This window comes from Rhinolophus ferrumequinum, chromosome 8 (genome assembly GCF_004115265.2).
Source record: "Rhinolophus ferrumequinum isolate MPI-CBG mRhiFer1 chromosome 8, mRhiFer1_v1.p, whole genome shotgun sequence".
NCBI lineage: Eukaryota > Metazoa > Chordata > Mammalia > Chiroptera > Rhinolophidae > Rhinolophus > Rhinolophus ferrumequinum.
The window spans coordinates 55,296,162-55,319,736 of NC_046291.1; the positions used below are offsets into that span (position 1 = coordinate 55,296,162).

At 41.0% G+C, this 23,575-nt stretch overlaps 3 protein-coding genes across 9 annotated transcripts in view; 2 read left to right on the plus strand and 1 right to left on the minus strand.

The window, feature by feature from the left end:
• Positions 1 to 14,735, minus strand: part of CERS6 (ceramide synthase 6) — a 276,665-nt gene extending 261,930 nt beyond the window's left edge. The window contains exon 1 of one of the 2 annotated variants that reach the window (XM_033112505.1): positions 14,389 to 14,675. In XM_033112505.1, the coding sequence (XP_032968396.1) occupies positions 14,389 to 14,558 (170 nt within the window). In that variant the 5' untranslated portion in view covers positions 14,559 to 14,675. Of the gene's footprint in view, positions 1 to 14,388 lie in introns of both variants that reach the window. The other variant, XM_033112504.1, reaches the window with a different exon arrangement.
• On the plus strand, positions 12,858 to 14,368 carry LOC117026072 (collagen alpha-1(II) chain-like). The gene is made up of 2 exons (XM_033112511.1): positions 12,858 to 13,260; positions 13,762 to 14,368. Exon 2 carries the CDS (start codon positions 13,838 to 13,840, stop codon positions 14,354 to 14,356), a length of 519 nt encoding a protein of 172 aa, XP_032968402.1. The 5' UTR covers positions 12,858 to 13,260; positions 13,762 to 13,837; the 3' UTR covers positions 14,357 to 14,368.
• Positions 14,548 to 23,575, plus strand: part of LOC117026071 (atherin-like) — a 53,672-nt gene continuing 44,644 nt past the window's right edge. For 2 of the 6 annotated variants that reach the window (XR_004423694.1, XR_004423693.1), the window contains exons 1-3: positions 14,548 to 15,076; positions 17,528 to 17,588; positions 18,407 to 18,516. Coding sequence is in view for 4 of the 6 variants with exons in the window: in XM_033112508.1 (XP_032968399.1) it covers positions 14,577 to 15,076; positions 17,528 to 17,588; positions 17,880 to 17,889; positions 18,407 to 18,468 (633 nt within the window). In the remaining 2 variants the exon portion in view is untranslated. Of the gene's footprint in view, positions 15,077 to 17,527; positions 17,589 to 17,879; positions 17,890 to 18,406; positions 18,517 to 20,974; positions 21,179 to 22,481; positions 22,583 to 23,575 lie in introns of those variants that run through there. The other 4 variants (XM_033112508.1, XM_033112506.1, XM_033112509.1 and 1 more) reach the window with 4 other exon arrangements.

Genomic DNA, 23,575 nt, shown 5'->3' on the forward strand with positions numbered 1-23,575 from the left:
TAGTGGAAAGCAGGTCAAATCCCTTCTGAATTAATTTGGTCAGGCTAGGTTAGCCATATTCACACCAATGGAAGTTCAAATTTGGGGGTGTAGATTTGTTTCTCTTAAAGAAAAACATACATCTATTTATTTTCAGCTAATTTTGAATGTCTGCATCTTCATACATATGATCCCAAGGACGCTAGACTGTATTTGTTTTTCCTTCAGGATCAAATTAAGACAATCCACTAGGCTTAAAATTCTGAAAGAAATAAAAAATGTCAGTTTCAAGGCTTTCCTTTTTCTGGGAGGGTTTTATTAGAAAAATGTATTTCTGAGCTGTCTAAATATTAACATACAATCTCTGTGAAATACATTACATGTGTGAGGTGGCTGAGACCCAGTTATTCACTAAGTTGCTAGGTTGTTTTCTGCAAGAGCAACTGAAGAATCAGAATTTTCCTTGGAGTGGGAAAGAGACAGAGAGAGAGGAGGGGGAAGGGAGGGGAGGAAAGGAAGGAAGGATAAAGGGAGAGGGAAGAGGAGGAAGAGGAGGAGGAGGAGAAGAGGAAGAGAAAGAGGAAGAAAAAGAAGAGGAGGAGGAGGAGAGGAGGAGGAAGAAGGAGGAAGGAAGAGGAGGAGGAGGAGAAGAAAGGGAAACTAAAACTCAAAGAACTACACAGACAACACCAAGCAGTAAAAAGCAGGAATGGAATCTATCATGTAAGTTCATGGGGGTTCATAAAGGAAATGCCAGTAAAATATTTCAGAAATCTAATGGTAAAGACTCATTTCTGGAAATCAGGGTTCCAACAAACACTCAGAAAGCATTTGTGTGTGTGCCTTGAATAAATCTAAAGAGCAAGTAAACACTTCTTCCATGAACTGAGCACTGCCCTAAACACAATGCATGCAGTATTTCATTTACTCCTCAAAACAACCCTATAAATGTCAGATGGAAACTGAGCATGGATAGATTAAATAATTTGCTCCGAGATCTGTGGCATGGCCAGAATTCAGCCCAGGTCATAAATCAATATAAATGGTGAATTTGATGTCTGCCATTACCAATGGTTGAATGCCCAATCAATTTCCCCTTGAGATTACATGCAATAAAAAAGGACCATCGGGGCCAGATGGGATGGTGGGAGACAGACTGGGGACCTACATAAGGTATCGCTCCACCAAAAGGCAGCTTTCTGAGAAAACCCACCCAGGGGAAGGCCATGTCCACAGGCACAGCCCCTGAGCAAGTGACAGGTTCTAAGTGGTACACAGTTGCCCATCACTTGTCTAAAATTCCACCATTAGAAATAGTTTTCTGCCATCAAATACAAGCAGGTCTCTGGCCTACAACCCACATCAATTAACAGTTGAGAAGAAAAGGCTAAGAAGCATTTTCCTCCCTAAATAGACATAGTGCTGAAGAGATTGGGGCTTCGATGCCTGTCTAAAAGTAAATATTTACTCTTCAACAGAAGAAGTAAATCTTCCAGTTCCAGGATCAAATATATAAACAGGTTCTTCTGCCTCCCCAAGCTGCACCCCCTCCCCATGCCCTCTACCACCCACACACTATCATCTTATAGAACATTATTTCTCAGGTCGGTGCTAAATAGTGTACTATGGTACTGATTATGTTTTACACAATGTGCATTTTAAGAACAAGTTTTGAGTCTCCTTTAAATACATTTTTGCAGATAGTCTTCCAATATCACAAACTAGGCATATCCCCCATTTTACAAATGAGGAGACCAAATTTCAGAGTGTATGCTGTCCACTCTTATACAGCTGAGAAAGGGCAATGTTTGGATTTAAACCCAAGTTCTGTCGTCTTTCTGATATTCCATCCACTTTCCTTTTAATATGAGTTAGGAATATAAATTTCTAATTGCAAATAAATGTACAAAACAGTAACATAATTTAAATGCACTGTCACACACTCAAAGATACACACCAACCCACTGAGGCACAAAGCCCTTATGCTCTCCTAATCTCCATAATGCCTTAAGTGACTGATCGCTTGCTTCTCAATTTTCCTCCACTCAAGCTATTGTGTCCAGAACTGCCACTCTGCTTAAACCACCAAGTCACTTTATTCTGCTTTGAAATGGTGATCTATTAAGACAAGATCTACAGAGCCACTTAGACTAGCTGGCAGCCTTTCCTCTGGTACTTGCCAAACTGAGTCCCTAGACAAAATTTTAGATGCTTTTCTCCATACCCTCCCCCACTCTTAACTCTGTGTTGCTCCTCTGCTTCCAGAATGTCCCTGTGTTTTCAAAAGGATCTGTACCAATGGCGATGAGAAGGAAGGAAGAGAAGAGAGAGAGGGAATGTGGGAAAGAGAAAAGAAAGGAGAGGAGAGGGGAGGAAAAGAGAGGAAAAGAGAGGAGAGGAGAGGAGAGGAAAGGAGAGGAGAGGAGAGTAGAGGAGGAGGAGAAAGAAAGGAAAGGAGACAATCACAGTTTCAGGACAGCAACAACAGCTCTATAACCTGAAAACCTCAAAGATAAGATGTGACATTTATGCAGACACTGGCAAGTCACAAACAAATGTTATTTGTAGGGCACTGTGAAAAAGGCTACCTAGTAAAGGAACACAGACTTCCTGCAATGAAAAACTATTTGTGTATCTCCAACCCCTCCCCTGCCAAATACAACCCTGACAATCCAATTCTGATGTAATAAAAGTAAGAATAGGAAGCAGGAGTGGTACAAGGGAAGGCCATTTTGAAGGCTAACGGTGAGGAAAAGGAAGTTCTCCTTAAATGAAAAAAAAAAAAAAACTGCCCCAAATATTCTCACAGATGAACTATGGAAAGTAGTGCTTTGTGTAATGACCAAACATTAATATAAACCTTGAAAACTACTTTTCAGTAATTTGTACCTGCCGGCGCTTGCCATCAACTGCCTGGGGGTAAGCAGCATTTAAGTAAAACACGTTCAAATTTTCAAGTGTTTCAATCACTTGCATACAAAAATGGAAGTAAATTTAAACTGAAAGGCAGGGAGGAGGGAGGGTCAGGTCTAATCTTCTTCCACAGTAAAAGATGTATACACATAAGATATATCTATGGCCTAGGCACTTGCCTTACTAGAACTTTATCCTACCAACCCAGTTTGCTTTAAATGGATTGTGAACTCAGTAGCGTGCTTCTACTTTAATCCTCAGGATCCTGTGCAACTGGACAGCGTGCTTTTCCAAAGGCACTTTGCTCTCTCCTTTTCTGTCCATGCCAATGTACTATTATTAAATTGCCATATTAACAAATGGACTGAAGGAGGTTTAGTTGGAAGTGCCTCCCTAAAGCCCCCGGGAATTTAACTGCTCTCTGGACTTCAACCCTCCTTCCATCACCCCTCACCCCCTCCCACCCATGCCAGCAGATTCTGGGAGAAGATGGCTCTCCTAGATCCCACAGGGATTATGCACTTTAAAACAAAAACAAAACCACAGTGCTTGATGGAACTGAAATCAAGAGGACTGGGAGGTGTGTCCCTAACTAGACCCCTGTCAAGGCTAGAAAGTGAAACTAGTTATTTCTAGTAAGTGCCTTTTTTTTAGTCAGAGAATCTTCATTTTTTAAATTATTTTCAGTGTGGTAAAATATACGTAACAAAATTTACCATCTTAAACATTTTTAAGTGTACAGTTCAGTGGCCTTAAATGCATTAACATTGTGCAAAATCACTACCATCTATCTCCAGAACACTTCTCATCTTGCAAAACTGAAATTCTACATCCATGAAACAGTAACTCCCCATTTCTTTCTCCAGTTCCTGGCAATCACCACTCCACTTTCTGTCTCTCTGAATTTGACTATTGTAGGTAACTCATGTAAGTGAAATCATACAGTGTTTGTCCTTTTGTGGCGGCGTTATTTCACTTAACACAATGTCCTCATGATTGTAATCCACGTTGTATTATGTGTCAGATTTTTTTCCTTTTTAAGGCTGAATAATATTCTATTGTATGTATGTACCACATTTTGTTTATCCATTCATGTGTCAGACACGGGAGTTGCTTCCACCTTTTGGCTATTGTGAATAACACTGCTATGGACATAAGTTTACAAATACAAATAACACTTGAACAATAAGGGGTTAGGAACACCAAACCCCCCTTGCAGTCAAAAATCCTCTTATAACTTTGGACTCTCCAAAAATTTACCGCTCTACAGCTGCCCCTCAGTATCCGTGAGGCACTGGTTTCAGGACCCCTCCATGGATACTTAAATCCACGGATACTCAAGTCCCCTATGTAAAATGGCATAGATCAATGCATACAGTCGGCCCTCTGCATCCTCAAATGCCCAACCACAGATTGGAAACAGTACAGATGTTTACTGAAAAAAATTCTGCATGTAACTGGATCCATGTAGTTCAAAGCCATGTTGTTCAAGAATCAAGTGTATCTCTTTGAGAATATGCTTTCAATTCTTTGGGGCATATACAAGAGGTGGAACTGCTAGATCATATGTTAATTCTATTTTTAATTTTTTAAGAAATTGCCATACTCTTCTCCACAGTGGCTGTACCATTTTACATTCCCACCAATAATGCACAAAATTCCAATTTCTCCACATCCTCACCAACATTTCTTTTTTTTTTTTTGATAGCAGCCATTCTAATGGGTTTGAGATGATATCTCATTGTGGTTTTAATTTGCATTTTCCTAATGACTAATTAAGTTACCTTTAATTTTTTTTTCAATTGTTTGACACTCAATATTATACTAGTTTCAGGTGTACAACATAGTGGTGAGACATTTATATAACTTATGAGGTGATCCCCCAATAAGTCTAGTACCCACCTCATACCATACATATTTATAGTAACTACAATATTATTGACTACATTCCCTATGCTGTCCTTTACATCCCTATGACTGTTTTGTAACTGCTAATTTGTACTTCTTAATCCTTTCACCTTTTTTACTCAACCCCCCCAACCCCTCCCATATGGCAACCATTAGTTTGTTCTCTGTATCTAGGAGTTTGTTTCTATTTTGTTCATTTTATTCTGTAGAGTCCACATATAGGTGAGATCATACAGTATTTGTCTTTCTCTGGGTGACTTATTTCACTAGGTCCATCCATGTTGTCACAAATGGTAACATTTCATTCTTTTTAATGGCTGAGTAATATTCCATTGTATATATATATACCTCATCTTCGTTACCCATTTGTCTATCGATGGACACTTAGGTTGCTTGCATATCTTGGCTATTGTAAATAATGTTGCATTAAAAGGGTGCATAGCCGGTGGCTCAGGTGGTTGTAGCTCCGTGCTCCTAACTCCGAGGGCTGCTGGTTAGATTCCCACATGGGCCAGTGGGCTCTCAACCACAAGGTTGCCAGTTCAATTCCTCAAGTCCCGCAAGGGATGATGGGCGGAGCCCCCTGCAACTAAGATTGAACACGGCACCTTCAGCTGAACTTCCTCCTGGATGGCTCAGTTGGTTGGAGCGCGTTCTCTCAACCACAAGGTTGCCGGTTCGATTCCTCGACTCCCGCAGGGGATGGTGGGCTGTGTCCCCTGCAGGTAGCGACGACAACTGAACCTGGAGCTGAGCTGCTCCCTCCACAACTAAGACTGAAAAAACAACTTGAGCCTAGACGGCACCCTCCACGGCTGAGATTGAGGGGACAACAATTTGACTTGGGTAAAAGTCCTGGAAGTACACGCTGTTCCCCAAAGAAGTCCTGTTCCCCTTCCCCAATAAAATCTTAAAAAAAAAAAGAAAAGGGTGCATCTATCTTTTCAAATTAGTGTTTTGGATTTCTTCAGATAAATACCCGGAAGTAGGACTGTGGGTCATAAGGTAGTTCTATTTTTAATTTTCTGACGAACCTCGATACTGTTTTTCATAAAGAATGCACCAATTTGCAATCCCACAAACAGTGCACTAGGGGTCCCTTTTCTCCATTTCCTCACCAACATTTGCTATTTGTTGATTTATCGATGATAGCCATTCTGACAGGTGTGAGGTGATATCTCATTGTAATTTTAATTTGCATTTCTCTGACTATTAGTGATATTCAGCATATTTTCATGTTCCAGTGGCCATCTGTATATCCTCTTTGTAGAAATGTCTGTTCAGGTCCTCTACCCATTTTTTAATCAGAATTTTGTTTTTTTGGTATTGAGTTGTATGAGTTCTTTATAAATTTTGGACATTAATCCCTTATCAAATGTATCATTGGTGAATATCTTCTCCCATTTAGGTGGTCTGATCGTTTTGTTAATGGGTTCCTTTACTGTGCAAAAATATTTTAGTTTGATGTAGTCCCATTTTCTTTTGTTTCTCTCACCCAAGAACACATACCCAAAAAAAATATTACAAAGAGAGATGTCAAAGAGTTTATTGCCTATGTTTTTTTCTAGGAGTTTTATGGTTTCAGGTCTTACATTTAAGGTTTTAATACATTTTTAGTTTATTCTTGTATATGGTGTAAAAAAAGTGGTCTAGTTTCATTTCTTTTTTTTTGCATGTATATGTCCAGTTTTCCCAGCACCATTTATTGAAGAGATTGTCTTTACCCCACTGTATATTCTTACCTCCTTTGTCATAGGTTAATTAGCCATATAGGCTTGGGTTTATTTCTGGGCTTTCTATTCTGTTCCACTGATCTATGTGTTTGTTTTTATGCAAGTACCATCTAGTTTTGATTATGATAGCCTTGTAGTATAGTTTGTCAGGTATTATGATACCTCCAACTTTGTTCTTTCTCAAGAGTACTTTGCCTATTCAAGGTCTTTTATTGTTCCATATGTAACTCACTTCTAACAAAATGTTCAGAGAGAGAACATAAAGGAGTTTAGCTCTATCTCTAAATTTTCCTTCATAAAAACCCATTCATTCTTAATTGCTCAAACTTCCTCCAAGCTCTTTTTCTCTTCTTCATTCTCCATGATAAAGTCAGGATATTATCTACTTCATCCTCTTGAATGCATCCCTTCTACTATGTAGAATCTGACAGGCTTCCTTCCTGATAATGACTTAGATTGTGCCGTAGAGTCAGGAAGCACAAAGAAATAAAAGAGTGTAAGCACGTGACCAGAGAAACAAACCAAGCGAGACCATTCTGCACACACACACAAAAAAATTAAAAGTCTATCCTTTTCCTTCCCCCAAAATAGGGAAGCTCATCACAATTGGAAAAAATACACGAATTCACAGAAAGTGAAATAAAAATTATTAATAAATATTTGAAATAAGTTCATGTATAATATAAAAACACACATTATACCAACAACATTTTCTTTCAACTGCATGCTGATAAGGAAATGCAAAAGGATATGTAGTCTTTCTGGACACCAAATCGGCAATTTGTATCTATTAAGAACACAAAGTACTTATCCTTTTAGACATAGAAATGCCACTTCTAGGAAACATTCCTTTGGAAGTTGTCAGGAGTTAAAAGATGTACATACACAAACTGGAAACAACCTAAATGTGCAACAACAACACGAGGACTGATTAAATGAAACATGGTATATCCATAGTGTAGAATAATGTACAGTTGTTGAAAATACTTGTTAACAAATTATTGCATGGAAAATGTTCAGATTATATCATTCAATAGCAAAAGGCTTCTTATAAAACCATATATGTTCATATAGTATGATCTCATATTGGCTTTAAAATAGGATATTACCAAAATTATTAGGAGATCAAGAAACCTAGTTCCAAATGCCTACCGTGTTTCCCCGGAAAACAAGACCAGGCCAGACAATCAGCTCTAATGTGTCTTTTGGAACAAAAAGTAATATAAGACCCAGTCTTACATTGTATTACATTATATTATATTATATTTATTATATTATACCCGGTCTTATATTATATAAGAATGGGTCTTATATTAAAAGAAGACCAGGTCTTATATTAATTTTTGCTCCAAAAGATACATTAGAGCTGATGGTCCGGCTAGGTCTTCTTTTCGGGGAAACACGGTACCTAGCTTTTCTGTACTGTGGAAAGGTAGGTATATTTCCTAAATTCTCAATCCTTAGGGTCATCTACAAAATATTGGGAAAGTTAATATCTACCTCACAGGGGTTGGGAGAGGATTACATGAAGTAAACCATGTAAAGTAATAAACTTATATTAGGAAATAAATATTAGTTGTTACTATTACTTTCAAAATCAAAATGTCTTCATTAAAAACTGCAGTCATTAGCAACAGACAAACATAAAACAAAACAAATGGTGAGGAACAAGTCACAGCTTCGGATCATGTGCCCTGGCCACCCAATCATCCATAGCAGTACTAACAAGCCACTCCAAAAAGACATTGTGAGAATCACCATTTTGTGTTCAGTCTTGCCATAGCACAGGGTATTTGAAGAATAAAGATTATGATGGCAGGGAAGAGTGACAGTGAAAGAGCTTATGAAATAATTTCTATAAAAAGGGGGATAAGTTTGAAGAGAACAAAGAATAAAATCTTAGAAGTCAAGACTCTCAGGGCAGGGTTGCCGGTTAGCTCAGTTGGTTAGAGCTTGGTGTTCTTAAAACAAGGTTGCCAGTTCGATCCCCACATGGGCCACTGTGAGCTGCACCCTGTACAACTAGATTGAAACAACTTACTCGACTTGGAGCTGATGGATACTTGAAAAACACACTTAAATAAAGTTTTAAAAAAATGACACTTTTGGAAAAAAAGATTCTCAGGGTATCACTAATATAGAAGGATCTTTTTCTTCCCAGTGGCAATCTCATTTACTTCCTATTTTTGCAAATAAAAAGAAAAAAAATAGCTCCCTAAAAACATTATGTGATGCAATTAGTTACTAACAAACAAAATCTGGAACCTCAGTATCCTGACTCAAAACTATTTAAGAAATGAACTGATCAAATGAAGATGGAAGAGGTAAAAGACAAAGATTTGAGTTACGGTTTTGTAAGAAATAGATGACCAGTGGCTTTAGAAAATCTGGTTTTGCCCAGTGATGGAAGAAGGAATGTACGTGCATGTAATAAACATTTAAAATCTTCCATATACAGCATGGACCTAGAGTGTAGTGCTCACCAACAACGTGTTATCAGGTGAGTAGAACAGGTAAAGCAAGCTTGAGGCAGGTAGTGATATCTTACAAAGCCACGGGACTGGTTTGATGATGGAAGAAATTCCCCTGAATCTCCATTTTCTTCCCAGTGCCACCTGCCCTTCTGCATCACAAAAGAGAAACCACTTCTGAAATATCTTATAAACTGGAGTCCAGGAGGAAAAACATTTAACCCTGTCCACAGAGAATTCAGATACTTTTAACAGAGAAGTCACAAGTGAACTCCGGGTGTTAATTTACCACTCCTTGATGACGTTAACTCATTTGTGATCATGTAAAGTTATCGCATTGTCTCTCACCAGTCTAAGGCACTGCCCATTAGGAGTACAGTATGCCTCTTATCCATAAATCAACCTATTGCAAATAGCTAAACTACTGCACCCTGTAAAGACAAACCTTTTATTTTGCAAGATGAGAAAGCAGTACTAAAGTTCTGCAAAGAATGCCATTCCCTTTGATTTTAGGTTGTTTTCCAATAAAACATCCATTGTACTCCAATTTTCCTATCCCTGTCAGAAACTGTAGGAAGCAACCTACTTGTGGCTGACCCCAACTCTTGCTTCTTACACCAGTCTGGCAAAGCAGGTATCCATAGTTTTAATAACAAGTGAAACAGTACATTCACAGAGTTAAAAATCCAGGGCTAAGACTGCAGGAGAAAAACCATGTTTGGATGCAAGTTATTCTCAAATATTCTGTCTTGCTCTATTCAGACTGCCGTAACAAAATACCATAGGCTGGTGGCGTACAAATAACAAAAACTTCTTTCCCACAGTTCTGGAGACTGGAAAGTCCAAGATCTAGCCATCAGCAGATTGGGCGTCTGGTGAGGGCAATCTTCCTAGTTCACATACATCTTTTTACTATGTCCTTACACGGTGGAAGTGGCGAGGGAGCTCGCTGGGGCCTTTTTCATAAGGGCACTAACCCCATTCATGAAGGCTCCACCCTCATGACCTAATCACCTCCCAAAGGCCCCATCTCCTAATACCATTACCTTGGAGATTAGGATTCCAATTTATGAATTTTGAGGGGACCTACACATTCACTCCACTGCACACCCTTTTAAAATACATCTGATCACAATCGGTTTCATTTCAAGGTACATTATAGGAAGATCCTTCAATAAGGAAACTCACCTGACTCCACTTTTTTCCTGGCTCTGCAGTCATTCGTTCACACCTCTCCTTTCCCCTCTAACCATCAGGAATACATTCCTCCCCATTCATAGAGTTAAACTCCCCATTCACCTCCCTTCTCCTGCCTCTCACCCAAGGCTGCTGGCAAGGCAAGTACTCGTATATTAAGTACACCCATAAGAAAAGCCCACTGGCCAGATATTACCTCTGGCATAACTGAGACACTGTTGTCCCCTTGAAGGTTTGGGGCAGCAGGTCATTATTTGGCTAAACAAGCCAAAGCAAACTGGTGTGAGCCTCCTAAAGAATGACAGTTCCCAAACAGCTTGTCGCTCTGATAGCCAACCTGACAGGAATGAGCTTCTCATTTCTTATCCAGCCAGCACAAGATGTTCCAGGTCTACTCCGGGTCCATCTAAAAAAGGTCTGAGGAAAGGTAGCAATTGCTTTCTCTGCAGAATCTTCTTTGTTAGTTATTCTGAAACACTGTGGCTTTTTGGAGCACAAATCATAATGGCCCAAAGGATCCTTTTAACTCAAATCATAATTGAAAAATACAAGAAACAAAACCATTGCTTAGAATATTTGCAAGGAAAAAAAATTCTCTTTATTCTTAGATGACTTATTTGTGCCTGCAAAGAATGATGTTTACCCTGCTTCAAAGTTTGATGAGATAATAATTAGTAAGCTACAGGATTCTGATAATTGGGAGGGTGAAAACAACCTTATATTACAAATACCAGCTGCTTCACTGCACAGATGAAAGTAAGGCAGAGAGAAATTAAGTGGCTGTCGCAGTTTGAGGGAAGTTTTACCAGAACTTGAATGTTCTGATTCTCGACTAGTACTTTCTGCATCTCTCTCCTCAACCCACAAGGAAGAAAATGTATTAACGTTACCTTTTATAACAATAACTCAAAGAATTTTTATTCCCAAAAAGAAATTCAGCAAAAGTTTAATCCCACATTTATGAATACCATAGCAACACACATTTTTTTTAAATTGAATTTGGAAGAAGCATTTATTAGAATTCCAGAGAATGTTTTACTGAGCCTAAACAAGCATTAAATCAAGCAAATTCATCACATGGATGATAATGCTACATTATTAAATAATATTTTGTTCCTCATCATCAACCCAGCAACACAGTACAATGGTATACACTACAATTTTCATTCTAGGAGAAACCATCCAGTTTATTTTTTTTCACAAAGCTATTTTACTGTCAATCAAGTAATATCTACAGTGGCCCTTCCTGTGCCTACCCAGAACTAAGTGCATGTATAAAGGTTAGCTATGTTTAAAATCACCAAGCTTTGGGATATGCGCAGACTCGGCCAAAAGTCATGAAATTGAGGCTGCTCTATTTTTCACCAACCATGCTGGGCATCCATATTGTTGTCCATATGGTGCTATAACATGGCATCGTTCTGGCCACCAATGCCTCCACTGTCAACACCCAACACTGAGGGGGGAAAACAAAAAGAAATGTTCAGCTGGGCGAAAGCCCAATTCAGTCAATTCTTTCGCATTTCTTTTTACAGAAACATGTAAGACTGAGGAGGTTTCCACATTCACAATTTTAGCTTCCACAAGGGCACTATAGACCCCATTTAATGGAAACAGACATCTTAGATTATCAGGTATTTCATAGATATGTTCTCAGCTTTTAAATAAATGGCAATAGAAGAAAAAGGGATAGAATACAGAAGGAATTACGCCTATTGTAAAAGCATTTCATTTTAAAAGGGATCTGCAATAGGTTCCTTTAAATCATGCTACACGTTACCAAATACCACAAGTGAAAGAGACGTGTGCACAACACGTTAGAAGGGTACTGAAAGTGAGTCGTACCAGTGATAACAATATCGTTCAAGTTATGATGATAGATGTTGAGGTAAAGGCCACAGGTTGGACGCCAGAATTTGTCATTTAGGTTTGAGAAGAGGAGAAACATGCTGAACTTGTAATTCTGGATACGCGTATACAGTTGGATTTTCAAGAGAGTCTGAATGGTTAAAGACAGAGCTGTCACTACTATAGCAAGAAACAGAGCAGACACCCTTCCAAAAGTCAGTAGCATTCTGTGGTATATGGACCCGATTGAATTCTGAACATTGACCATAAACTTTCACTTTTCATACTGGCCATTAAATCACTTCTACTTGCATCAATGGCCTGAAAGAAACTGACCAACTCTCTACACATCAATATGAGGGCATTTGCTGTGACTGACAGTTGAAAGCAGCCTGACCCCTTTGTGTAAACTCTAAGTCATGGGATTGTGCAAAGGAAGGGGGAAAAATGTTCAGAAGAGGAAAAATGACCTTCCAGTTTCCAACTATTACGTTGGTTTTTAAATTTTTTTTTAAGCAGAGAACATCTAAGTACAAAGCTATCTCCATTCCCTGATTTTATTTTTCTCCAGCCTAATGAACAGCCTGAAATCAGCTTTCTGCATCCAGGTCGTTAGCTGACATGCTTTTGTTTTCCAAAACATAGACTACACATCTCTTTCAAATACATTAGCTTGATAAAAGTGATCCCAGCCAGAATTTATCAGTCTGAATTGATCAGATATCATTCTGCAACTGTGTGGAGCCCCTACTATGTGTCAACACAGAGCAACCTGCCGTTCCTGGCTGTTTTTGGAGCGACTGGAAGGTTAGACATGAATTCCTATTTTCTGCAAGTAAACATTTGCTCTAGAAGCAACTCTAAACCAGCAAATACAACCACTTTTTCACAGTATGTCTCCGTGCTAGATAAGATCAGTGACGCACCTGTGCTGGATTCAAATCGTTTTAAAATAGGTCTTTAGATTTGTTCCCTCGTGCACGTCAATCTCTGCGTGTGAACAGCTCACTTAGTTCTTAAGCAACAATATTGCCTATTGAATAATGCACCTTCTTTAAACAAAAGATACTTTTTGTTCTCATGAAGCTTTGTCTGCTGCCATTTCCAGAAACAAATGACACAAAAGACAAATTCTGCCATCTTCAAAAGTGGTTTTAGACAAACAGAAACAGCAAACAAAATAACTGAGCAAAAGCTTAAACAAAATCAAGGTGAGTTGGGGGCAGGGGAAGAGAGATGGAGTGTAAAGTGAGAAATAGAGTCTAAACTCTACTCTGGGATCTCAGAAATTCAGCCTTTACTGATAAAGAGGTGGGGGGAGATGGGGAGTGAGAGGTGTCAAGGTTTTCAGTTGAGAAAAAGAAGTGTGTGCTGCTGTCCCGGTTCTGTTTCAATAACACCCGGAGAGCGGTGGCCGGCAAAAAGTAGTTTAATGACTCAGACTGATTCAGTAAGAGTAAAACAAGTTTGTTCGTGACCCAGTGGAGTTACCCAACCAAATCTGAGATTTATACAAACAATAGGTCAATTCTTTAAAAATTTTTAAGTGAGCATTTGTAGCAAAATACAAGTGTATGGTTATTCACAGGAAGTATCTGTCAGTTTAATATTACCATTTCGCAGGCTGTACACCCGTCTTTTCATATCCTCTTTCAAAGAAACCGCTAATGGCCTGTAGGTTTGAAAATCTACTGTTGTCACCCATTTCCCAGGAATGTGGGCCTGACACTCAGTGTTACTGATGGAAACCAAATAGCGGCCAGAAGCTAAGGAGTCCCTGGCGAATTGATGAAGCACAGTTCGGACAATCCCTGTGCCGGGGTGAAAGGAATGGAAGTGTGCGCGGTTCCTCCGCCCTCCCCGACGCGCGTCCGGAACCTCCCTGGCTGTCAGGTGGGTGGCGGCGAGCCTCAGCCGGGAAACCCTGCCGGGGAGCGCGGCGTGCCCATCGGGTGGAGAGGAACAAGCCCCGCGGAGCGCGGCGCGTCCCGCGGCCGGCCGCCGCTCACCTTTGTTCGCCTGCCCTCGCTGCGAGGAGAGAGCGGGCCAAGGAACCGTGGAAGCGCGGGGGCAACCCCACGGCTCCGCGGCCCCTCCCGGGCGCCGGGAGGAAATCCGCAGGCAAGACAGACCCTCTCTGGCTCCCAGAGCGGCAGCCGGACTAAAGGGTCAGCAATCCCTTCCCGAACACAAAGGTTGGGAGGCGTGAGCAAGAGCGCTGGGGCGCGGGTGCGTGCGCCACAGAGCACGCGTGTGCGTGTGCGCGCGAGGGTGTGCGTGTGTGTGTGCGCGCGTGTGTGTGTTTAGGGGGAGGGGAGGAGCGCTCCAGCCTTTCTTACCTCTCGAAGAGGAGCCGCACCATAAAGATGCAGAAGGCCAGGGGGAAGGCGAGATAGAGATCCTCCGCCTGCGGGAAGGTGGCTTCCTCCGTGTTCTTCAGGTCCGCCCAGGTGACATTGTGCGGAAGCCAAAACCTCTCGTTCCAGAACCAGGCTAAGATCCCTGCCATCTTGCTTTGTCCGCTCCTATGCTGGCTCCCGCGGCCCGACGAGCTCTTGGCCGAGCAGGGCGCCGGGGGATGCGCGCACGGCTGGCCCGAGACTGTGCCGCGGCGCCGCCGCCTCCTCCGCTACCGCTGCTCTCGAAGGCTCGCGGCGAGCCCCGCTTCTCTCCTCCCTCTGGCCGCGCTGGGGAAAGGAGCCGCCTCGCCCGTCACATGGCAGCCCGGGCCGCTAGCCCTGATTGGTTCGTCCCCGCGTCAAGCAGCGAAGCACACGCGGCCACCTCGCCCACGCCCGGAGCGCAGGGCGCAGCCGCTGCGCCTTGGGGGCACCGCTCGGGAGAGTGCTGCCAGGCCCTGCGCTCGCCGAGTTCTTGCTCTGCGCTCCGGACAGGAACCGAGGTCGGCACCCCACATCCGCCTCAGCCCCCCGCTTTGTTCGCACATGCTCAGAACGCCAGCTCCTGCCCCACTGTTGTTGCGGGGGTCTCCGTCCCCTTCCGTGCGCCTATAGGCAGAGAAGAGAGGCAAGTAGGGGCCCGGGCGATCTTCCTAACTTCCCCTCCACTGACAGAAAACGGCAAAAAGAGAAGTAAGGGGCGCAAAGAACAAAGGAGGAAGAAGTAGGGAAAGAGTCAGCCACTCCAGCGCTTGGAGAGGCAGGGTGAAAAATCAAGAACTGGGGGCAAGATGGTTTGGCAAAAGCCATCTGCCTGTACCCCACGCGTATCTTCCCCCCATTTCTGTGACCTTCCAGATTCTTTATACTTTTACACAACCAGCTTCCCCGGGGAACAAAGCCCTGTATTTTAATTGATGAGGTGGTAAGAAAAATTAGGCACTTAATTGCTGTTTGATGATGTTGAGGAGGATGATGATGGTGATGACGATGACAACTGCGGCGCTCTGTGAAACTTCCCCTCCAAACGAACGTCTCAGAAAATGCCGCCAGACTGCATGTTGGCTTCACAGATCAGTAGAGAACCTCCACTTTGCTACTTGATAAGCTCATTGTTTCTGCCTTTTGAATCCGAAACCTTGAAGGCATTAGGCCGGTAAGGCCTAACCCAGGCACCTTCACTCCCACGATGTATTTCCTCATTGATAAAGGAACTGTGTGTGGATCAGTTCAGTGGCCCATGCAGACCTGGTTCCAGGGGATATTTTGTTTATTTTTCTTACAGTCATTCACTTTCTGCCTGTAAGTTCCACTGGACCTTTCCAAGAGGCACGGATGGAAACAGGCCCTTAACACATACTTCTTTATTCTCCCTCCCTCTCCAGCTACCACCCTCTTTTGACTCCTTCCCTTTAAAGCAAAACTGTAAAGTAAATTGCCTATATTTATTGCTTCCAGTTTCTCTTCCCTCCATTCTCTTTTGAACTTGCATTTGGACATTTGCCCTTCTCTATTGCACTGAACTGCTCAAGGTCACCAACGGTCCATACTGCTAAACCCAAATGTCAGTTCTCAACATTTCTATGAGTAGCATTTGGCCAAGTTGTTCAGTCCCTGCTTCTTGAAACACTTTCTTGTCTTGGCTTCCAGAAACCACATTCTTCTGGTTTTCGTCCTACCTGATGGCCACGATTACTGAGCCTCTTTTCTGGTCACTCCTAACCTTTCTTACCCCTTAAAGTTGGAGTGGGTTGGGAGTCAGTCTTTTGTCTTTTTCTCTTTTCTATCTACATTCATTCACTTGGTGATCTTATCCGGCCCCATGGCTTTCCAGGTTATACTGATGGCTCCCAAATTTATATCTCTAGGCATGAACTTTTCCTTGAAATTCAGACTCCTAAATCCACTGTCAATTCAACAGCTCCACCTGGATGTCTGAGAGCCATTTCCTGTCTAAAGTAATCTTCCCCCTAAAATTATAGTCTTGGCTCAGCCTCAACACTTGGAGTCATCTTTTCTCTCTCTCTCATATCTCCTTTCTAATCCATCACAGATCCTATCAGTTCCATCTTTAAACCAGAGTCACCATCTCTCACCACCTCTTCTGCTACCATCTTGGTCCAAACAATGACCGTTTCTCACCTACGTTAACTCAGCCAGAGGGACCCGGTTGAAAAGTAAGTCAGATCACTTCTGTGCTCTAAAGCCCAACTGCCTCCTCACCCCTCCTCAAGTGACAGTCATTGCATTGTTCTAAGATGTTTGGTCTTATATTAACTCTCCAACCTCATCTAGTCTCTCTTCTCTCATCAACCTCTCCCTCTGCTGTGGTCACATTGCCCTCTTTGCTCTTCCTGGAAAACATCCAGATGCCTTAGAGCCATTGCACTTGCTTTTCTCTATGTCTGGAACTTCCCCCCCTAACTGTCCATATCTGCTCTTTCTAGAATGTCACTCACTCAGTGAAGCCTTCCCTGGCCACTCTAGTTAATCTACAACCCTCACTGCCACACCTGCTCTTCCTCTCCAACTTTTCTGCTTTGTTTTCCTCCAAAGCATTTATCACCTTCTAACACAATATATTTTTTACTTATTTCTTTATTGGTTTATACATACACACACACACACACACACACACACACTAAAATGTAAGCTTCAAAAAGTTAAAGATTTGTGTCTGTCACTATTCTATCCCTAGCACTTAAAATAATGCCCAGCACATAGTAGGTACTCAACAAACTATCAATCAGTGAATCACCAGTACGCCAACCTCACAAAAATCTTCTTTAGGAGAGGAAAAAATTTGAATAAATAATTGTGTTAAATGTTTATATATTCATGTGACAAGTAGTGTGGGCATAAAAAAAGGGCTAGATCACTTCTGAGGTGAAATAGGAGAGGTGTCCTAGAAGTAAGCTTCATCAGGGAGCAGGTGTCACCATCCCCACGTTAGACCATGCAGCCAGCTGCTCATTGTTACTGATGATTTTCTGGGCCAGCCAGACTCCTTCCATGGCTACCTTTGATCCCTCATGTCACTGCCATGTATGACCTGACAATATCTTGCCTTCTACCCTAGGACTTCTCGGCAGCCCAGCAGGTCCTGCTGTGTCTCCAAGCACATACAACAGGAAGTGTTGGTGAGTTAATTCCCTAGGGCCTGAACTTTGACCAAAGGAAATGGAAGCCAGTGGATCCATGTTTTTCCCCACCCCCACACATCCACCTATTGGGCCACACATGATAGCTTCAAACAGCCTCTCTGAAAATATTAATATCCTGTGATAAAAAGCTATCAGCTTCAAAATTGTGACCTGCTCAGTAACTCACTCCCTTATATTTCCTTTCTTTATTTCTCTGCCTCACTCTCCTTTTCCCTCATTCTTGCTTCCCTGAAATTACACTTCCCTGGAACTGCTCTGTTTTTCTAGAGAAGACAAGGTAAGATGATATTCCTCTCCTGTTCATCAACTCCAAGAAGGTGGTGGGATTTCAGGAACATTTTGAAAGATGGGTTTTGTTGGATAGTGGAATGACAATTTACTACTTATTTGTGAATCTTGCACAAGTCACGTAGTTTCTATGAATATTTTAATGCCCTCTGGTGTAAGTTGTATACCAATAATTCCTGTCCTGCCTGTTACTCAACTGTCATGCAGCTCACATAAGAACATATGGGAAGGGGTTTGTAAATACTTCACCTCTATACACATGGACAGTGTAGCAAACCTCTAATCTTTGATCTGTCCAGCATACCTCCTCTAGGCAACAGCCCGTCCCTACCACCCTCCTGCCAAATGATTACCCCAGAAATACCATAAAGTAAAATATCATCCCACATCTGACCACGTTTCATTGGTTCAGAGATGGACCCTTGGCCCGAGATAGCAGTTAAAGTTCTTCTTCAGGTATTGGGACATGGGTCGAGGCAATGTTTCTCTGTACACTTGGATTCTAGGATGTCAGACTCAGACGCTGTTAGCGCATCTTCATTATATGGATAGAAAAAGCAGAAGCTAGCTTGCAACAAGAGAAAAGAATAAAGCAGACCTGGAGCATTAACTAAAGGTAAGAGACATATCTCTACATGGTATCTGGAGGCCAACTGCTTTCTGTGAAATAATCTCATATCCTCATGAAAACTTCCCCCTTTTAGTTGGATTGCTGTTATTTTAATCCAAAAGAGTTCCACTATACAAGATATTACTCTAAGAGTATACCTATTTAAAACTATGCTGACCTCAGCTCAGCCTTCAAGGGAAGCTTGGTTACAGGAAAGACATAGCACACAATACCTCCCAGGGAGGCCACTTTATACTTGTCCAGAAAAGACTTCTAATTTTTGCCCCAGGAAACTAAAATACAATTAATTCATCAAAGATGTTTATATTTCAGTGAGAAAGCCAATAGGTGGGCTATAAATAGAAGCAATAATGAGAGAGAAAAGGTGAAAAAAAGGTTTTGTTGGGGGTGGGAGTTTCTACTGCCTACAGTGTGTATTAGGAAAGTATGTCCTGAATGTAAAACATCATATGAGTATACACCTTCTTTTTTGCAGGCAACAAAGCTGAGCGTTACGTTTCATTCTTAGGCACACACCCAGGTCTTAATTCTTCTACATATATTTGAGTCCACTTCTTAGATGCAAGGGAATAAATAGGCAGAAGTTTAGTTGAATTTCCACTATGAGTTGCATAATACAAACTTATAGTACTTGTTTTACGAAAAACAAAACAAACAAACAAACAAAAAAACCACAAAATCTATTTGGGGAGCAGGATGTGCTCACGTGAAAAGCCAGGTAGCAATATACACAAGCACCACTCAAGATGGCACTGGACAACATATAATAAGTGCCAGAGTACTGCAGATTACAAGGGCTTCCTGCTGAAAGGAAGAAGGAGACATTCTATGTTGAAGAAGTTATGGAAAGCTTCGAGGAAGAGGCAAAAATGAAATCAGACTTTGAAGAATGAATAGGTTTTGAAAGACATGAGCAAAGGAAAAAAGTGAGGAAAATTTGCTCAGGGACAATAAACAAATTGTAGTTGAGAAGCCAGATTACAAATGGCCTTTAGTATGAGGCAAAAGAGTACTCCTACTTCTTTTAGTGAGAACATTTTATCTATGATAATATCATATAAGTCTATAGTACAATGCTTGGTACACAATACATGCTCAATTATTCTAAGTTTTAAAAATATACAAATAAATGTATTTATTGCTTACAACACAGAACAGTGCTAAAAGTAAGCATTCAATTCAAACACACAATTCATTGATTTTTAAAGGAAACTAGTTTTCACTCGGAATAATATGGAAATATTGTCAAATGATATTTCTGCAGTCATTTCTCATGAATATATAACTTTCTTGCTGTGGTTGGCAAAACTATCTTAAATCTACACTCATTTTTCTGCTATCCCGGTAGTAGTCTCTTCGCTTTTCATTTATACAGTATTTAGGAAGGGGATTGGGCAAGAAGTAGGCAGGATTCATTAGCACACTATGCAAATCACAAGTAGCAGTGCAGAAAACTCAGCATCTCCTGCCATTTTAAGAAAAAGATGTAAGTGTTTATCTTATAGTGTTGGAGGTAAGCTGAGTCAAGGTGTGTAACCTGAGCAGGAATTGAATATTATTTGCTGGAAGTTCTCCAGCGGGACTGCTCCTTCCCCTGCTCACAGTCTTTCTTACAACAATATTAGGAATTAGCTCTGAAGATCTTTCTCCTCCTTCCTTTATCTTGACAGTTCCTCTCTCTGGAAAATCTTTTCTAATACTGACAACCATCAATTACTCTTGTTTTCCTAGCTAAGCCAAATCATTGGCTGGATTTTCTGTCTTCTCCCTAAAAAATCAAAATCTATTTAAATGTTAATTTTCCCCCTTGTAATTTTCTTTAACATACAAATGTTATGTCAGTATCCCACTAAAATTTTAAGCATGCCAAATGTGTTGCAAAACTAACAAAAGTGAGAAACAATCAGACTGTGGGCTGTCCAGTTAGTGATTATATTCACCTTTGTTATATGTCTATAATTTCATAGATATGTTCAACTACATATGGTCAACCCTGGGGGCATTTTCTATGTGTACATATAAACAAATAGCATTTAAGGGGCAGGGCATCTGAATTATTAGCCAGAAAGCCTGAGTTCTACTATGCAAAGGTTTTTATAACCAAAGAGAAACAGAGAATTCAGCCAATCATCTGGTTCATTTGTGGGAGGAATAAGTAACCTAAAATACTGCTTGAAATTATTGACTTAATATAGAAAGAGAATTTCAGGACTGGAAGTGACCTGATATTCCAATGAGTATAATTCACTCTCTGTGCCCATGCAAACTATTATTAAACATCTCTGATGACAGGGAGCTCACTATTTAACAAATTGATCCATTCCATTTTGGCACACCTAGACTATTAGAAAATCCTTTAATGAAGACATTATCTTGAGGGGCCTGGCAAAATCTCCTTAGGTTTCACTTTTGTAAAATAGGGATAATACTTTATGTTGGCTAGATGGACCTAAAACTCAAGGACAAGATTCATGTCTGGTCACATCACCTTGAACAAAGCACAGCACTGTGTATTTGACTAATCATTTCTACAGAAAGGAATTAGGAATACCTTGGAATGAAATTCCATGTCACCCTTGCCTCTGCGAAGAACAACAATAAAAAAGCTTGGGCCGGCCCGGTGGCTCAGGTGGTTAGAGCTCCGTGCTCCTAACTCCGAAGGCTGCCAGTTCAATTCCCACATGGGCCAGTGGGCTGTCAACCACAAGGTTGCCAGTTCGATTCCTCGAGTCCCGCAAGGGATGGTGGGCTGCGCCCCCTGCAACTAGCAATGGCAACTGGACTTGGAGCTGAGCTGCACCCTCCACAACTAAGATTGAAAGGAAACAACTTGACTTGGAAAAAAAAGTCCTGGAAGTACACACTGTTCCCCAATAAAGTCCTGTTCCCCTTCCCCAATAAAATCTTTAAATAAATAAATAAATAAAAAAGCTTAACTTGCCTATAGAATGATCAACTACTCACCTAGTGATTTATGGAGAATTCAGTGCTTTTTCCAATTTAGACATAAAAAGAGTGACCAGATATCCCTGATTTTTTTTTTAACAGGTAGGCATCATGGGAATCATTTGCCAACTGTGTAGATACAGAGAAAAATTGAAATTCTTAAAGTTTAAATCCTATAATATTCATGAATTCCTCAGAACATGAGTGACCTTATAGCATATAGTTTCTTGAATAAAATTTAAAATGTGAAGACAAGTAGAGAACAGACAGGTCATATTAGATGTAGAAGCTGGATGATTAGCTAGGTACACTCATTAGCTAAATTGCTTTACACAAAATAGTAGTTTTAGAGCACGGGCAATTCATATTCATTCCACAGCAGGCTTAGAAGTTACCATGAACCAGAGGTTTATTGAGTTGCTTTGAGAAGAATTATAACTGTTAACTATTAAATCCAAGATGAATGGCAAGAATATGCTGTTATAAAAAAAAGTAGAGGGCCGGCCCCGTGGCTCAGGTGGTTGGAGCTCCATGCTCCCAACTCCGAAGGCTGCCGGTTCGATTCCCACGTGGGCTGGTGGGCTCTCAACCACAAGGTTGCCAGTTCGATTCCTCGACTCCCGCAAGGGATGGTGGGCTGCGCCCCCTGCAACTAGCAACGGCAACTGGACCTGGAGCTGAGCTGCACACTCCACAACTAAGACTGAAAGGACAACAAATTAAAGCTGAATGGCACCCTCCACAACTAGGATTGAAGGGACAACAACTTGACTTGGAAAAAAGTCCTGGAAGTACACACTGTTCCCCCAATAAAGTCCTGTTCCCCTTCCCCAGTAAAAATCTTTAAAAAAAAAAAAAAGTAGAGATTGTGAACTCAAATGTCTTTAAGGGCCAGACAGGTAACAAATTGAAAGGAACAGGCCAGGTAAAAGGAACAAAGGGGTGAACTAGAGATTATACAGGTATTCAAATTCTCCTTTTCCATCTCCTTTTTTTTTCTTTAGTGTATTAAAAACAATGGATGGGCAAGTCAAACACATCTGTTCACCAGTGTTTGCAATCTTCAATGACTTCTTTGTCTTCACACCTAAAACACTACATCCGTTTAGAAGGTCATATTTTAAAAAATGGAATTTCTCCAGAGAATAACAGTCAGGATGGTGAGGGATACGGAAATCTTGAAGAGACATTTAGTATACATGTTAAGTGTACTAACTTTGGAGTTTAAAAAAAAAAAAGTAGGTTTAAGTACTAGCCTTGCTGAAAATAACATACTTTTCATTAGAAAATTATTTGACCTCATGAAACCTCAGTTCCTTCACATGTATGAAGGGACTAATACTAATACTATAGCATATGGGGTTAAAGTAAGATTTAAATGAGATAATGTAACATGCTTAATGTTTAAATGGAGGCAGTTATTATTATTATCATTACATTATTACAAAGTGTATAAAATTTCATTGTTTTACGGAAGGAAGACCCAGACTCTGTTGAGACAATCTACCTTTTAGGCAGGTTGAGACTTTCACACTTAATAATGAGTAGGCCTTTATTTCTGAGCTTAGTAGATTTAGCTTTCACTCAGCGGAGAAATTGAGGGTGATGTAAGGAAGGGAGAGAGGGGACTGGAGTGAGGTGTCGGAAGCTCATGCACCCTACTGTGTGACTCCTCACAATGTTTTTGCTGCTAAGCCATATACATATTAGGCACACACTTCTTAAAACCCGTGACATGTTGTGGAAACTCGTAAAGAAACTAGGTTTCGATACAAGCAGCTTATACAAACAAGGAAGCCGGAAGATGAAAGCTGAAGAGATCTTGAGAAATTGTGGAGATGGATTTTAAATCTCAGGAGGTCAAGAAACTGAGTCAAGTGTAAGGAGCAAGTATAGTTCATGAGGACAGCTGTAGTCCTGTCACCCAGGAACAATGTAGGAACTAGAGTGAAAAGATCACTGGAGACCTGATAGCTTCCAGTGTGTTCCAACATTGGAAGTGTTGTCAGGTGGGGGAGATTTGACTTGACCTGTGTGGATCCAAAGGGCAGAGCTTGGGACATTTGGCTGAAATAAATAGCTATAAGGCTAATTGTTA